The sequence below is a fragment of the Sorex fumeus genome, unplaced genomic scaffold, assembly GCF_029834395.1.
Source record: "Sorex fumeus unplaced genomic scaffold, SorFum_2.1 ptg000006l, whole genome shotgun sequence".
Taxonomy (NCBI): domain Eukaryota; kingdom Metazoa; phylum Chordata; class Mammalia; order Eulipotyphla; family Soricidae; genus Sorex; species Sorex fumeus.
In genome coordinates, this window is record NW_026606063.1 from 19665491 (window position 1) to 19681241 (window position 15751).

Below are 15751 nucleotides of genomic sequence, written 5' to 3' on the forward strand. Positions count from 1 at the left end.
TATGCTCCCCAGGGATGAAGGCAGAGGCAGGCCCTGTACACACACTAAGACAAAGAACAGTCAAATCCATTCAAGTAGCCCCTCAGGCTGTTCTAGGTTCTAGGTTCTGGGCTCTTCTTTTCTTCCCCCCACTCACTTTGTGGGTCACACCCAGCTATGCTCAGGGGTTACTCCTGGCTTTGCACTCAGGAATTACTCCTGGCAGTGCTTGAGGAACCATATGGGATGCCAGGAATTGAACCCGGGTCGGCCACATGCAAGGCAAACGCCCTACCCGCTGTACTATTGCTCCGGCCCCCAGAAGCCTCTTCTCACAGAGCTATTTGGGGATGGAAGGCAGTGAGAAGGGCCCTGACACAATCTTCTGGCAAGGAGTTCCATGCCTGGGGTGAGGGAACTGGAAGATGGGTGGACTGGGAGGTGAGGTGTAAGTACAGATGAAGTGAGCAGAAGGGAAAGGGCATCTGGACATGGGGACAGGAAGTGAAGGCCCTGACGCAGGACCAAAGGTTCCAGAACCAGGTGTGCAGTAGAAGCTCTAAGGCTGAGGCCACAGCAGTGGCCTGAGGATTCCTGCTGGGATACTGACTAGACCAGTGTGTGCAGAAAGATGTGAAGTAGAAAGGACCAATCCCAGGGCATACCCTATTATCTCTTTAACCCCCTGCAGGCTTTTGTTTCAGAAGCTTCAAGGTAGTGTCTTTGTGGCTGGTTCAAATGCCTGCTGGCTGACACTCACCCTGGGCACTGCAGCTTAGATGAGCAACATCCTCCACACTGTGCTGGAGAAAACACCAACCAAGAATTCAAGGCTGGGCATGTGAGCAGAAGGGGTCTAGACAGGGAAGAAAGAAGCCCCCGAGACTCAGGGCTCCCCTCCACACCTGCTCTGCACCCAAGTCCTGATCACGCTCCCTGGATATGGCCACTCCCCCCAGCCTGGGCCCCTCACCCCATAGCACCCCCTCGTCCTCACCTCAATGATCTCCAGCATCTCCACTCGGGTGATCTTGCCGTCACCATCCAGGTCATACATGTTGAAGGCCCAGTTGAGCTTCTGCTCGAAGCTGCCTCGGGAAGTGATGGACAGGGCGCAGATAAACTCTCGGAAGTCGATGGTGCCATCCCCGTTCTTGTCAAAGGTCCGGAAGGCGTGCTGGGCAAACTTGGAGGCATCCCCGTAAGGAAAGAACTGCAAGGCAGAGTACAGAGCATGCAGTTGAGGTATGGAGAGGGAAGACAAATACCAGCTCGACTTGGCTGAGGTCAGAGTCAGGGCAGAGGTGAGGTTCCTGTTGCCCTTGACATCAAAGATATTCCCTGCCCTGCTGTCTCCCCGAATTCTGGAGCTTAAGGATCTTAGGAAAGTTTCCTTCTTCAGGCATGGCTGTGTGTTGGGGATTGTACTCAATTTCCTCACCTTTCTCACCAAAGCCAAAGATGGGGCTGCAACCCCAACCTCCTAACAATATTTGGTCTTTCTCTGGTGATCAAGACCTCATCCTGTAGCCAGTGAAAGGGTCCCAGTCCATCTCGGTAGCATAGAGGAAACTCTATGGTCCATCTGGAGAATTCAAGGGATCTCAGAAACTCTCTATTGTTATATTACAATTCCACATGCCAGCTGGTCATTCCTTCCTGGGAGGGGACTCTATCCTCAGGTCAGAGATCTTGGGAAGAGCAGGGACTGGCTCAGTGGCCTTATGAGCTGGGTAGCGTGAGCTCAAATCTCCTCCTGCAGTTCCTGTGCCAGCCTTTATACATGCAGGGAAATAAATGGGCCCACTGGGTATCTTCATCCTTTCTGGGCGTGTTTGTTAGGGCAATGACTCAACTAGACTCTTGCTTGTAACACAACTTAAGGGGTAACAGTTTTATCTAAAAGATAGTAGGGTGCCTTGGGTCAGAACATCACAAATTAATTTAAATCTGGAAATCCTGGAGGAAAATAGGATGGCTGGTACATTTTGAGCAAATCACATGTGCCTTGTGGACAGTTTGTTTTCTGACCTTTCCAGCCAGCACTCTTACTTCTGAAAACCTGGGCGGGTGTTCAAGTGCCCTCTAGATCTAAAGGAGTCTAAAGGACTCAAATTCATCCTATCATGTTCTGAGTGCATGTGAGTTTTCAAATCAGCAGATGGCTCCTTTTAATGAGTTGGATGAGATGATTCAGCTCTGGAGGGATCTGGAGGGATCATCACAGAAAAATGAAGTTGCATTCCCTTCAGTACCATTAGGAAGAACTCATGTCTTTGAACTCATTCATTCCTTTGGGAGAAAATTGTGTCTATGAAGTGCATTTTACCTATTTTTTTGGATTGAATTTTTAAGACAAAAATTCAAAGGAGTTGTTTTAGATTTTTTTTTAATTTGATTTCTATCACTTTGGTAATAACAGTTCATGTGTGAAGTAAATTTTGATGACACTAATAACATATAAATATTTTGATAGCCAAAGAACTTGGATATTGAAAATTCATGAGTATATTTATATATTACTCAGATAATACATATATTTATTTTCCATGAATTTTTTTCTTGAGTTTTTACCATTGATGCTTCTTTAACAAAATATCAGACTATGTGGCTGAATAAAAAATCGGTCATGGTCGTCACATTATTCATCAATTTGCTTGAGCGGGCCCAGTAACGTCTCCATTGTAAGACTTGTTGTTACTGTGTTTGGCATATCAAATATGTCATGGGTAGCTTGCCAGACTTTGCTGTGTGGGCAGATACTCTCGGTAACTTGCCAGGCTCTTCGATAGGGGTGGAGGAATCGAACCCGGCTCAGCCGGGCTGGCTGCATGCAAGGCAAACACCCTAACAGCAGTAATTTATTTATCACAGTTTTGGAATCTAGACACCCAAGATCAGAACAGAGACCTGGTAGATTCTGGTTAAGATGTTTGTCTGGGTTGCAGACATCTGCCTTCATGTTTTGTCCTCACATACTGGAAGGGGTAAGGAAACTGGGGTCTCCTACAAAAGGTGTACATTGTATTCCAAGGCACTCTGTTTTCATCACCTAAACACCTTTCAATGATCTTACCTCCAAATGGCTTACATAAAAACCTGTTTGGTATAGGTTTTAATTTTTTTATTATTAGTGAATCACCGTGAGGTACAGTTACATACTTACAAACTTTTGTGCTTGTGTTTCAATCATACAATGATCGAGTACCCATCCCTGCACCTGTACCCATTCTCCACCTCCAATGATCCCAGTATCCGTCCCCGCATCCCCATCCCATACCCCCCTCTCCCCACCCTGCCTCTGTGGCAGGGCATCCCCTTTTGTTCTCTCTTTCCTTTTGGATGTTGTAGTTTGCAATAGAAGCATTGAGTGGCCATTGTGTTCGATCTATATTCTACATTCGGCACATATCTCCCAACCCGAGCAGGTCCTCCAAACACCCTTTACTTGGTGTTCCCTTCTCTATCTGAGCTGCTTTTCCCCCAAGCATTTGAGGCTGGCTTCTAAGCTGTGGAGTAAACCTCCTGGTCCTTATCTCTATAATTTTAATTTTAATTTTTAAAAATGTTTTGGGGCCCCTGTATCCACCTGTGCTTAGGGGACCATATGCAATGCCAGGGATTAAGCCCTGGAACTCAGTCATGGTTGCCATAGCAGGAGCCCAGGGTCTGCAGGGAGTGGGCTGGGCCTTTGGGGCTGGGCCAGGTGGCTCCCGAGCATCAGAATCTTATAAAGGAGTGGAGACAAGGCCCAGTCCAGGAAGCCTCCTGGTTTGGCTGTACTGGGCCCCAGATCTGAGGCGAATGAGGAGGAACTGAGGAAAATGAGGAGGAACCAACTTCCTACACTGCCAAGAGCTGGTCTTTATCTCAGTAGATTTTTCCCCAAGGCACAAAGCGCTGATGTGTGTGCTGCCGGCCAGCTTCCTCCTGACCAGCAGAGGGACACAGTCGTTCTGGACAAGTCCCTAGACCCATGCTGGGTCACATAGCTTTCTTTTCTGAGGACGTTCCCCCATGGGATGCCCAGAAATGAAGTTATCAATGGCACCGGCCACCAGGGCTGTGTGGCACCACTGGACTGCAGGTATATGCTGACCAGAAGAGGCTTTCCTGCCCGCCCTCCCTACACCCTCAGTGTTGTCAAGTGGGGCCTGGTGATGTGGTTTCCATCCATCTCAGGATGTCCAGTGGGATGGCTTCTTCCTCTCCAATCTGTGTGATCTACCTCCAGGAAAACCCAGTGGACTCAAGACCTCTTCTCTTTCACCACTCATGCCACCACCCTGTCATTTTTTCCAACAGTTCAGCCCCCTTGTCTCTCCCCTGCTCCATTTCCCCATACCCAGAGCCTCACCAGCTGAGGTTCTGGCCACCATCTCCTAGCTGGCCCCTGCCTTTGATGGCTTCCAGAACCCAGTGTGGAGACAGCATGGTCTCCCCACTGCCCCCGATGTGGCCTAGGTGGAAATTTCCTCTTCCTGGAAATGCTCAGTGGAATCAAATCTAACCCCCATTCACTGGCCAACCACTGGTTTCCATATTGACTCAATACAAGCCTTAAATAATGTGTCCGTGGGTTTATCCTCCCCAAACCTCTTGAACTGCACAAAATAAATCCTCAACTTTTACTTCGCAGCTGGTGGCTCACGGTTGTGTACAAAAGCCTCTCATTTCTCAATTTTCTACTGTGTGTCCTCTGAAGTGTCACTAAGCACACCTCTAGCTTTCATATTCCTAGGCCTTACCCCCCCCCTTTTTTAAAAAATTCTATCTCATCTTGACCATTTAACCCCGAGGAACAACAAACACAGTGTCTTAAAACACCCACTTTGCAAGCATCTGGTCATAAGTACAAAATCCTGGTGCACTACATGTGCAGATTCCAGGATCTAGCTCTATTTGAATCTGGCACTTAGCTGCCTGTGATCCCAGTGTATAGCATAGCATAGCCAGCTTGCTAAAGAACCACAAAAGGGTATGGATCCCACAGGACACCACAACTAAAAAGACGTGTAAGCACTAAGGGCAGGGAATGCAGCCTCTGATGAGCCGAGTGAACTGTAGCAGCCCTCAGTGAGCACCACAGTTTAAGGAGAGCAAACCTTAGTGAGCACCACCTTTGACTATGCAAGAGCTGAGTGATGTGTGATGTGTGACCCCCAGGAAGCACCACTGCTGAAAATGGGATACATCTCCAGCCAGGCATGTGTGCAACCCTGTTCAATGAATCAGCAAAAATAATTCCAAGGGAAGATATATGTATATCCATGTATATATAGAGACAGACAAACAGAGACAGAGAGACATAAAGAGACAAGACTCACAGAGAAAGAGAGAGAGGACACACACAGACAGATAGAGACAGAGAAAAGAGAAAACACACAGAGAGAAACAAGACAGACAGAGACAGACAGAGGGATAGACAAGACACACACACACACACACAGAGACAGAGACAGAGAGAGAGAGAGAGAGAGAGAGAGAGAATAAGGAGCTAGAGGCAATAGTACCACAAATAGAGTGATTGCCTTGAACTCAACCAGCCTGGGTTCATTCCCAGACACCATATTTGGGCCCCCAAGCCCTGCTAGGAGGGTCTTCATGCTCAGAGCCGGGAGTAAGCCTTGAGCATCATTAGATGTGACCCCAAACAAAAAAAAAAAAAGAAAGAGAATAAAAACTGAAGGAAAGACTCTCCTAGACTTGAAAAAAGGGCCACTTTTTCATTACGTGCAACTCAAATACTCTACCCTCATGAAACCACACAGCAGACTGTATCCCTCTGCTTTGGGGGCTCATTCCTTTCTAGCTAAATCTCTGCAACTCTACCACGAACTGAGAAATTCTATGTCTGTCTCAGGGCCTACTGGGCCATGCTTCTGGGGGAACAGGAGGCCTCTTCTCCCTGTACCCCCAGTCTCAGTTTACAGGGCCCCACAGGGAAGCTCCGGGTACCTCTCTTTGCATTTGTCACCTTGGTCAGTGTCACCTCTCTCAGCGGCTCACTTCCCTCTCTAATATGAGAATCCGCATTAATGAAGTAGACTCAGGCTCCTGAGTGGGAAGAGAAGGTTTTCCACTACAGAGGAAATGAGAACTACTCAAATGTGACTCATTAAAGTGTGATCTCTGATTGCAGCACTTTCTGGGTGCTTTCCTGCTTTGTCTTTCCCCAAGAAGCCAGTGGCTGAAGTCAGGCGCTAGAACAGTGGTTAGAGCTCATGTCTAGAAAATGCCTAACTAGGGCTGGATTCCTGGCGCCACATGTTCCCCTGGGAACTGCTGTTTACAGCCTTAGAGTCTCCTGAGACAGCGGGGTGTGGCCATGGAGACCCTCAGTGATTCTGAGGTGATCTTGGGAGAGTGGTTTGAAAGGCCCCCAAATAGGAAATAGGCATTTGGTTCTACTCCGTTGGCAGAGTTGTGCTGAGCAAGGCTTTGACACCTTAGCTGTGCTGAGCTCGGGCTTTGACTTGGAAGATGCTGGAGTCACTAGGGCTGCAGAGGGTCACTGTGGCCTTAAGGACAGGACATGGGCCTCATGTTGAGGCATGTGCTGCAGCCCTTTGACCCTCCTTTGCGCCCAACACAAGGCAAGTCTCCACTTTTTGCAGGTTGGGATGGGGCTTGGGGCCACACCTGGCAGGGCTAATAGCTTCCTCTTCGCTCTGTGTTCAGCAACCATTCTTAGTGGGGCACAAGAGACCGGAAGCTATGCTGGGGTTTGAACTGGGCCCACCAGGTGTGAGGAAAGCACCTTCTCCCAATATTATCTCCCCGGACTAACACAAGGCATTTTAGTGCTTCATTCACTGTCTTTCTCCTCTGTGCTCAGTGTAAATTCCATAAGGACAGACATTCTGGGCACCTTGGCTGATTTCTGCTGCCCAATGACCACCTGGTACATGCTCGATACATAGGACATGGAGGAATGAGGGAATGATTTTATTTTGGTCAGTCTTTCTCAATAACTGAACTGCATAATTGCCCTTGACTTAAACTGACCTTTCTAGGATCCTGAAGACAACCCAAGGCCGTGGTTTGATTTTCTAATGTTGGCTTGGTAACAACAGAGAAGCAGATTTTTAGGACAGAGGCTTAGCACCATCTGCCATTCATATTTATTTAGGGGATTATTTATTTAATACCTATTATTATACAGTAAATTCCCAGAGTGCAAAGCCTATTTGCTTGCTAATATTTCCACAATGCCCAGAACAGGTACTGCAGATGGTGCTAAATATGATCATGTGGAGTGGTCAAAAGAAGTCGCGTCTGCAGTGCCAAGTGATCAAAGGCTGATGCAGAAACCATCACCCCTCGCTGACCATCTATTAGCTGGGGCAGCTCTGCCCAATAGAACTTCTAGTGATAAGGATGAAAATACTCTGTAAATCACACGGCCTGAAATGATACTATGAAACAGCCATGTCACACCCTGGGCTGGAATTTAGACAGGAACATTGTCTCTGAACACTGAGGAGAGTGGGGAGGGGTGTAAGCCTCACAGTGTTGCTGGGGTGACTTGAAGGACAGACTATCTGGGTATTATTTAACTTAAACCTCACCTTAGATAACTGCATGTGGTTAGTGAATCATGCGGCGTGAGCACTGCAATGACAAGCTTCATTAGCTCTCACGATGTTCCTGGAATACATCTATCCTTAGTTCCATTTCATGGACAAGGGAGGGTGGGCTCAGAAAGGTGCCTGAGCTCTGCAGCTAACTTCCTTCCCACTGTGTTTGTTTGAATCCCCTGCAGTAGAACTTAAGGAACAGTGTGTGAGCCCTTCCAAGAATAGAATAAAAACGTACTCTGAGAATAAAAACCTACTGAAGACCAGGAAGTTCAGGAAGGGGGTTTTCATCTACCTCCTTATTGGCTGGAAAGCCATCATGACTGTCACTCAGCTCCATTGGGAGATCGATTCTAATACTTCCAGTTGGTGTTATTTCATTTCTTCCTTATAACAAAACCTGCCGTTATAAATTCTTCCGGAGACAAGAAAACCAGCTTGAAAGGTCAAGGCATGTGCCCAGGGCTCCTGGCTGGCTGTAGCGGCTGGCTGCGGCAGAGGCAAGAATTGAATGCCAGTCTGTCCAATAATTTCAGCGACATGTTGCTGTTTCTCTTAATCAAATATTAGCCGAGGAAATAAACCTAAATAGCCATTTGATGAGGCGAGCGTATTGATTGCATTATGTAATTCTTAGCTGTTGGTTTGGATTTGCAAAGGATTTCTCAGCTGTGGCTATTCATCACCACCTTCTGGCAAAATGTGAGTACTGCCTAGACATGACGAAAGCCTCTGAGGGACCTATCCACCCCCCTTTCCTCTTAAAGAAGTGAGCAGGGCCGAAAACACACACACACACACACACACACACACTCGCACACTCACGCACACATACTCTCTCTCTCTCTCTCTCTCATACACACACACACACACACTACATTTGTAGTGTTCACTACAAATGCTCTTTGCATGTGGACGGTGGAGGGGATCGAACTTGTAGCCTCATGCCCATAACTCACTACTGAGCCATCATGAGTTTTGACAACTGTTTGTCCTTCAGTTTATCATTGAGCATGCAGTTATATGTGCCAAGCACTTTCTTAGGTGCTCTGAATTGAACAGAAAACATACAGAACACATCAGGGAAAGCAAGGCAGATAAATGTTCAACAACCACATCAATGAGCGTAAAATGCCGCACGATAAGTGACACGTATATAGAGAGGCAGACAAGAAATGAAGATGAGACTGAGTTGGAAATACAGAAAACAAGAGTGCGTTTCCCTCTCTGGCTAAGGGGTAGGCTGCAGGCAATGTATCCTGCGCTGCAGTTTAGCAATGGCCTCTGGCTGAAATTTTTCAGGATTACACAAATCTAAATTTTGATTCCACTTCCAGGCCCTTACCCCGAACCAATAAGCAAAAGAGAAACTCTAGGAAATGTTTGGGGTCTTTGTGTTTTATCAGATTGACCACCAGAGACTGGATTAATTTACCTGCTCCCTGGAGCTGCAGACATAGACAGACAGACAGACACACACACATTTATTTAAATCCCTCTACTCAGTTGTGGATATTACTGCGTTTGTTTTCTCTCAAATTAAAACGGGAGGTGAATAGGCCCAAGTGCTTCAAGCTGAGCTTGCTTCTGGTCACTCACCCACTCACCTCTGCACTCAGGCGCCATCCAGGATAACACAGAATGACTGGGGGCTGCATTAGGAAAAGACTCCAAATACTTGGCTTTCCCCCTGGTGCAATCCTTCCTCCGTTCCCCTCCCCGTCCCTGACCCCATCCTTGTCTCTTGGCTTCTGCATTTACTTCTACTTCACTCCTCTGGAAGTTGTGCTCAGTTTGGATAGAATCTTGCCATATTCACCACCCTCCCCACCTCCAGTATCTCTCTCTCCTAAGGCGGAGCATGGCCTCAATTTGCTCCAGGCTGCAGGTGAGCTAAAAACCTCAGCACACCTGGGCTTGCGTGGGGGTCTGCCATATCAAAAGGGGGTGGCAAGCAGGCCAGCGAGGGTCATTTCTCTCCAGGGCTCTGTCCCAGTCCCAGCTCCTGGGGGAGGCTGACCGGCTCCAGACCTCAGAATAGATTCTGTCCGTTATTCAGTCTGAAATAGAGCTCGGGATGTGATCAGGGAACAGTGCTCCTGGGTTGCCCTGCCGTCCCCGGACTCTGAGGAGCCAGCCAGCCGCACATGGCACTGTCCCTTTAGACATGTCCCCCTGCTGGTCCACAGCTTTGTTCTACAGCAACAACTTATCATTTCTGCTTTATGAGCTCCCTGTCCTCTCCCGGGCTGTCTTGGACACCCCTAAAAGGCAGGCCCTCGGAGGGCCTGTTACTTGCACACTGTCTGACTGCTCCCTTCCTTGCAGGTGTGTGTGTGTGGAGGGGGGGGCGGGGGAAGAAACTTGGCCAGTTCCTGAAGACGTTTTGGAGCCCAAGGCTGTACGGGGGATGCTCCCTCCGTGCCTCCTCACCCCTGCACGCAGTTCCCCTTGTTGGCTGTGGTCTCAGCCACATGCATGCAGGGGGTGCTGAGTCTTCCTGCATTCCCAGCTGCAGTCCACTTCCTCGCAAGGGGACCCTACTCTAGGGTCTGGAAGGTTCACCTCTCTCTGCATGCCCCCACAAACATTCCTCCCATCCTGCATTGTGGAGATCCTGTCTTATCTCCATCCTCTTCAGCACAGCCACTGGAGGCCCAGGCTGAGCCTCTGAAGGGACAACAGGGGCTAACACCCTGCCCCTCACACAGCCTGCCAGAAAGATCCTGCTCAGGCAGCAAGAAGGGCCTGGCAGCATTTCTTTTTCGGGGGTGGGGGGCGTCACAGCTGGCAATGCAACTAATTCCTGGCTCATGCACTCAGGAATTAGTCCTGGTAGTGGTCAGGGTACCATATGGGATGATGGGAATCGAACCTGGGTCGGCCGCATGCAAGGCAAATGCACTACCTGCTATTCTATCACTCCAATCCCCATGGCAGTGTTTCTGAGAAAGGTCTTTGCCCAGGGCAAGCAGACTTTGTGTCTGGTAGTGCTGTGGCAGGAGGGGAAAATGAAGCCTGGGGCTTTGGTCAGTCTCCTCAACCTTGGCCATGACCCAAAGTACTACTGCCACCTGGCTGCAGGAGTGTGGGGCCTTTTTGAGGCAGCAGAACCCACCCAGGGGAACAAGGGGCAGGGATAGGTGTCTGCGCCGTCTCACTCTGCGCTGGTAGCTATATCAGTTCATCTCACTCATCTGAGCCTGAGTTTCCTTATGCATGAAACGGGCCAATAATAATGAGAACAGACTACAGAGAACTGTGAACTTGAGATACAGATGTAGAAAACTGCAGGGGCTGGAAGAATCTGGGTGCCCGGGTATGCAGAGGGTCCCTGTGTCCCCTTCAAGGCTGCCATGACTTGTCCCATACCTTGATGCTTACAGATGGCACCTGGGTAAGCAGGGGGCTAGGGGTGAGGCAACAAGACACAAGCCATGGGCTGACAGCCAAGGTGGTGCCTTTGAGTGCTAACTGGTATTCGGTTTGGCTTTGGCTTCTTTATGCCCATGGTAGTTCACCCAGGTATAAGGTCCTATTTCCTGGGTCCCCTGGTGTTTCGGCAGCTTCTCTGACTTCCAATGCTCCCCTATCCCTGTCCCCTACACCACAGGGAGCTGCCCAAACTGGTGCGCATATGCCCAGTTCTCATTCCGTGAAGAGAACGTGGTCGGTATGAGAAGCTCCGGCCCTTCAAAGCCCTTTCTGGTTTGGTCCTTGCCTCCAGGTTGAATTTCTGGGCCACTCCTGTTTCTCATACTTTTTTCACCACGTTAGACCCTCACTGTGGGCTCTGGCCACTGTTGGGGACACGTGCCACACAGTTCCCGCCTATATGGCGGGAATTTATTTTGCTGCTTCCTTTGGTCCAGATGCCCCTTTTCTGCCCCATGGCCCAGCTAACTGCAGCAGTTTTCATCTTCTTTCATCTTCTCGGGAAAGGCTTTTGGAGCCTAGGCCCAAAGAACCGCCTGCTGCAAACATGTACCCCCGACCACATGCTAATGTTGATCCTAACTGTGAAGCGCGCGGCCGTGACATCTTATTATCTCATTCTTACTTTGGACAATTTGGCAGGTAGAATGTAACCTGCCCACACGGCAGAGTCTGGCAAACTCCCCGTGGTGTATCCAATATGCCAAACACCAGTAACAATTATGGGTCTCATTCTCCTAACCCTGAAAGAGCCTTGAATGTGGCACTTTTTATAATCTCAGGGCTAGGACGAAGGAGACGTTACTGGTGCCTGCTCGAGGCAATCAACGAACAACAGGATGATCGTGATTGTGAACTGTGATGGGCTGTTGATGGGACTGTTGGCGCAACTGATCGTTCTTCTCTAGTCAACTGTAGCTACACGAGGGCAGGGGATGGTGTGTTTCTTGCCCACACTAGAATCGAATTCCTGGTGCCTGGTAGGGCCTGCACATGCAGGAGGTGATTAATAGGTGTCCGTGAACTGGTGACTGCACAGCGGTTCTCTTTCAATCCCAAGGAGACAGCACAGCCACCCAGTGACTGCTACAAAAAATTAAAAGAAAAAAAAGGTGCTGAAGATCGTCTTGAGTCACCACCGCTAAAGAGACTCGCCATTTGGCCTTCACACCTGCATCCCCGTTACAGTGTGGGCTGGTGATTCAGAAGGGGATGAATCACGCCCAGGGAAGCACAGGCACTAGGTCACGTGGCTGGAAAGAGGGGAGAGACAGTTCCCCTTAATTAGAAATGGTGAGTCTGAAATTCATTTCCTGTTCATTCAACAGATCCACCCGGAAGCCCAGTGGGGGCTGGGCTGACGCAACAGAGGGACAGTGTTCAACAGATAACCTGCTCCTGCCCTCCCGTAGGCCAGCGCAGCAATCCGGGAAGAGGCTGGAGTGGACACACTCACGGTGCCGCCCCCGACCTGGTGGCCATGTCCATTTCCCCCAAGACTTCAGCTTTGATTCCAGTGTCTCCGTGCTCATGGCTCTTGTATAACTACATCTTTTTTCCTTTTCCTTTTGCTTCAGCGCCACTGCAGTGATGCTCAGGGCTTACTCCTGGCTCCGCACTTGGGAATCACTCCTGGTTGGGCTCGGAGGACTGTATCTGGTGGCAGGGATCGAACATGAAACAGCTTCATGCAAGGCAAACACCCTAGCCTCTGTACAATCACTCTGACCCCAGACCACATCTTTCTTGCGAAAGAAAATTAGTTCTGAACTAAAATTCTAGCAAAGGGATTTTTTTTTCTCTGGATCAAAGGAAGCAATTTTCACTTATGTTCCCAATCCCCCTCTCTGTATGTCCAGTGGCCCCTGTGGCTCCCAAAAGTCATTGACTTAAATTTGTCTTTGAAAAATAGGAGACTAACACCCAAGAATAGCCGAGATAAGTGCCAGGAAGTTTACTCCATGGCTTGGAGGCCAGTCACACACACACTAGGGGAAAGGGCAGCTCAGATAGAGAAGGGAGCACCAAGTAAAGCATGTTGGGAGGATCCTCCCAGTGTGGGAGATGCGTGCTGAGAGTAGACTATAGACAGAACATGATTGCCACTCAATGCCTCTTTTGCCAACCACAGCACCCAAAAGGAGAGAGAGAACAAAAGGGAATGCCCTGCCACAGAGACAGGGTGGGATTTGGGGGGGTGGGGGGTGGGAGGGATACTGGGATCAGTGGTAGTGGAGAATGGGCACTGGTGGAGGGCTGGGTACTCGATCATTGTATAACTGAAACCCAAGCACAAACATTTGTAAGTCTACAACTGTACCTCATGGTGTTTCACTAACACAAAGTAAAAAAAAAATAAAAAGAAGATAACTGAAAAAACTAGAGTACATATTTTGCATGCTGGAGGCCCATGTTTGATCACTGGTATGTGGTCTACAGGGAACACTACTGGGTATAGCTCAAATACAAACAAAACCTCTAAGTATTTAATATTAACTCTGTAACAAGTAAATTTGTTTAAATTATTTTTAAAGTTTTAATAAAAAATTCATAATAGAAATAAAACAAATAAATTTGTGTTTGAGCCACACCCCAGGGGTTGGGGGTCTTTTGGGGGTGATGATGGGGCTTTATGGTGCTGGCCACTGAGCCCAGGTTCTTCTACATGAGAAAACACGAGTCCCAGGTCTTTGAGTCTTCATTTTGGCTCAGTCAACAAGACACAGAAAGTTAGAAACTCAGACTCCTCCCTAGCTTCCAGTCTCCTTCATTTTCTTACCACCTCTACTTGAAGAGGGAAACATTATGCCTTTCTCTTTACTGTATCCTCTCTGCATTTATTTTAGATTATGGTATACTGGAGGCACATTATCAGGTGGAAAGTTATGAAATTCGCTTAGAAATGGGTGGACAAGGAGAGTATCACGCTGAGTGAAAAGAGTCAGGAGAGGGACTTATATGGAACGACTGAACTCATTTGTGGGATATCAAAAACATAGTATGAGACTATTACCCAAGGGCAGTAGAAACAAGGACCAGGAAGCTTGCCTCAAAAGCCAGGGAGAGGGCAGTTAGGATAGAGAAGGGATCACTATTATGACAGTGATAATTGAAAATGATCGCTCTGGACAAGAATGGAGTGCTGAAAGTAGGTAAAGAGATATACATAAGAGATATACATGATAATCTGTATTGGAAACCATAATGCACAAAAGGAAAGTGAGAGAGGGTGGGGGAGAGAGAGAGGGAGAGAGAGACAGAGACAGAGAGACAGAGAGAGAGAGAGAAAGAGAGAGAGATGAGGAAAGAAAAGTGCCTCTCTGCTATAGAGGCAGGCTGGTGGTGGAGATGGGATGGCAGGAGGGAAACTTAGACATTTGTGGTGGGAAATACACACTAGTGAAACCCAATCATGAACAACTTTGCAACACTGTATCTCACAATGACTTAATTTAAATAAATAAAGATGTGGGATGCATTAAAAAAAGCGTTTGTTGCAGAAGTAAGAAATGATTGATAGGGTGACCAAGTATGAATAATGAAATCAGATTACCTCTTGTGGCTTTCATCTCCCTGACTCTATAAGGGGAGAAATCAAATAAGTCTCAGAATCTATTTCAGCTATAGGCATTATTATTTGTTTTTGATTCTGTAAATTATCAAAAATGAGGAAAAAGTAAATGATTAACTTGGTAAACGATAGTCTTGGATGGGTTTCGATTTGCAATCGACCAAAGCACCTACTGGCTCTATGTATTGTCTGTGACTTCAAGGAGTGACTAGACCTTTATTTCTGTGTCTCCATGGAGCTTTTTTTGTCTCTATTGTAGTTCTATCTCTAGATCATCTCTATATCACATGTATTTCTAGATTCTCTCTCCCTCTCTCCCTCGCTCCTCCCCCCCCCCCCCCCCGCCCCATGCACACATGGCTGTGCTCGGGTTTACTCCTGCCTCTGTTCTCATGAATCACTCCTAATGGTGCTCACTTATAGAGTTCTGGGGATCAAACTTGGATTGTCTCTGTGCAAGACAAATGCCCTTCCTACTGTACTCCCTCTCCAGTTCCTAGATACTTCATCCCTATAGCAACTCTCTCTTTATGTGTATATATATTTTCTCTGTCACTGTATCATTATTATTATTATCTATTTCTCTAGCTTAATTGAATGCACCACAGATCCTGAAAGTTATACAATAGTCACTCTCAGATTTCAAAGTCAAATGCACTCTCTTTATGCTTTAACACCCAAATTGCAAACTGCATCACTGACATATTGATTTCAGACAGGGGATTTCTCAAGCACTTCTGTTGCTAAATAATCTCGTATCAGTTTACTAGATGTGGGACCTTGAGAAAAGGATGTTGATTCTCTTTCAATGCCTTCGCTTTATATATGAAAGGAAAGGGATGGGGAGGAATTGTCCTCTGAGATGGACTCTCAGAGATTCAAGGGAGGCAAAGCTGCAGTGGGGTCAAGATACCCGGGGTGGACACCAGTCCTTCTCCTGGATAAGAGCTGGAAATGAGCCCACGAGCCTCCTTCTTGGGATTTGCTGAGAAGAAAGCTACATGGGTAAAGAGGATGTGACAATAATTCCTATACAGAGCTTGGCTCACAATAATGCTTGGCTCCCTGGTACGATGTTATATTTTCATCATTATTACATTATATTTCAGAAAGGCTGTTTTTCATATGCCACATGAATATGAAAATTAAAGAACACTAAAGATACATAGAAAGAAAAAAGGATTTT

At 47.6% G+C, this 15751-nt stretch overlaps 1 protein-coding gene across 1 annotated transcript in view; it reads right to left on the reverse strand.

Moving 5' to 3' along the window:
* Nucleotides 1-15751, reverse strand: part of VSNL1 (visinin like 1) — a 115913-nt gene that overhangs the window by 5594 nt on the left and 94568 nt on the right. The window contains exon 3 of the mRNA XM_056123113.1: nucleotides 977-1192. Coding sequence (XP_055979088.1) covers nucleotides 977-1192 — 216 coding nt within the window. The remainder of the gene's footprint in view (nucleotides 1-976; nucleotides 1193-15751) is intronic.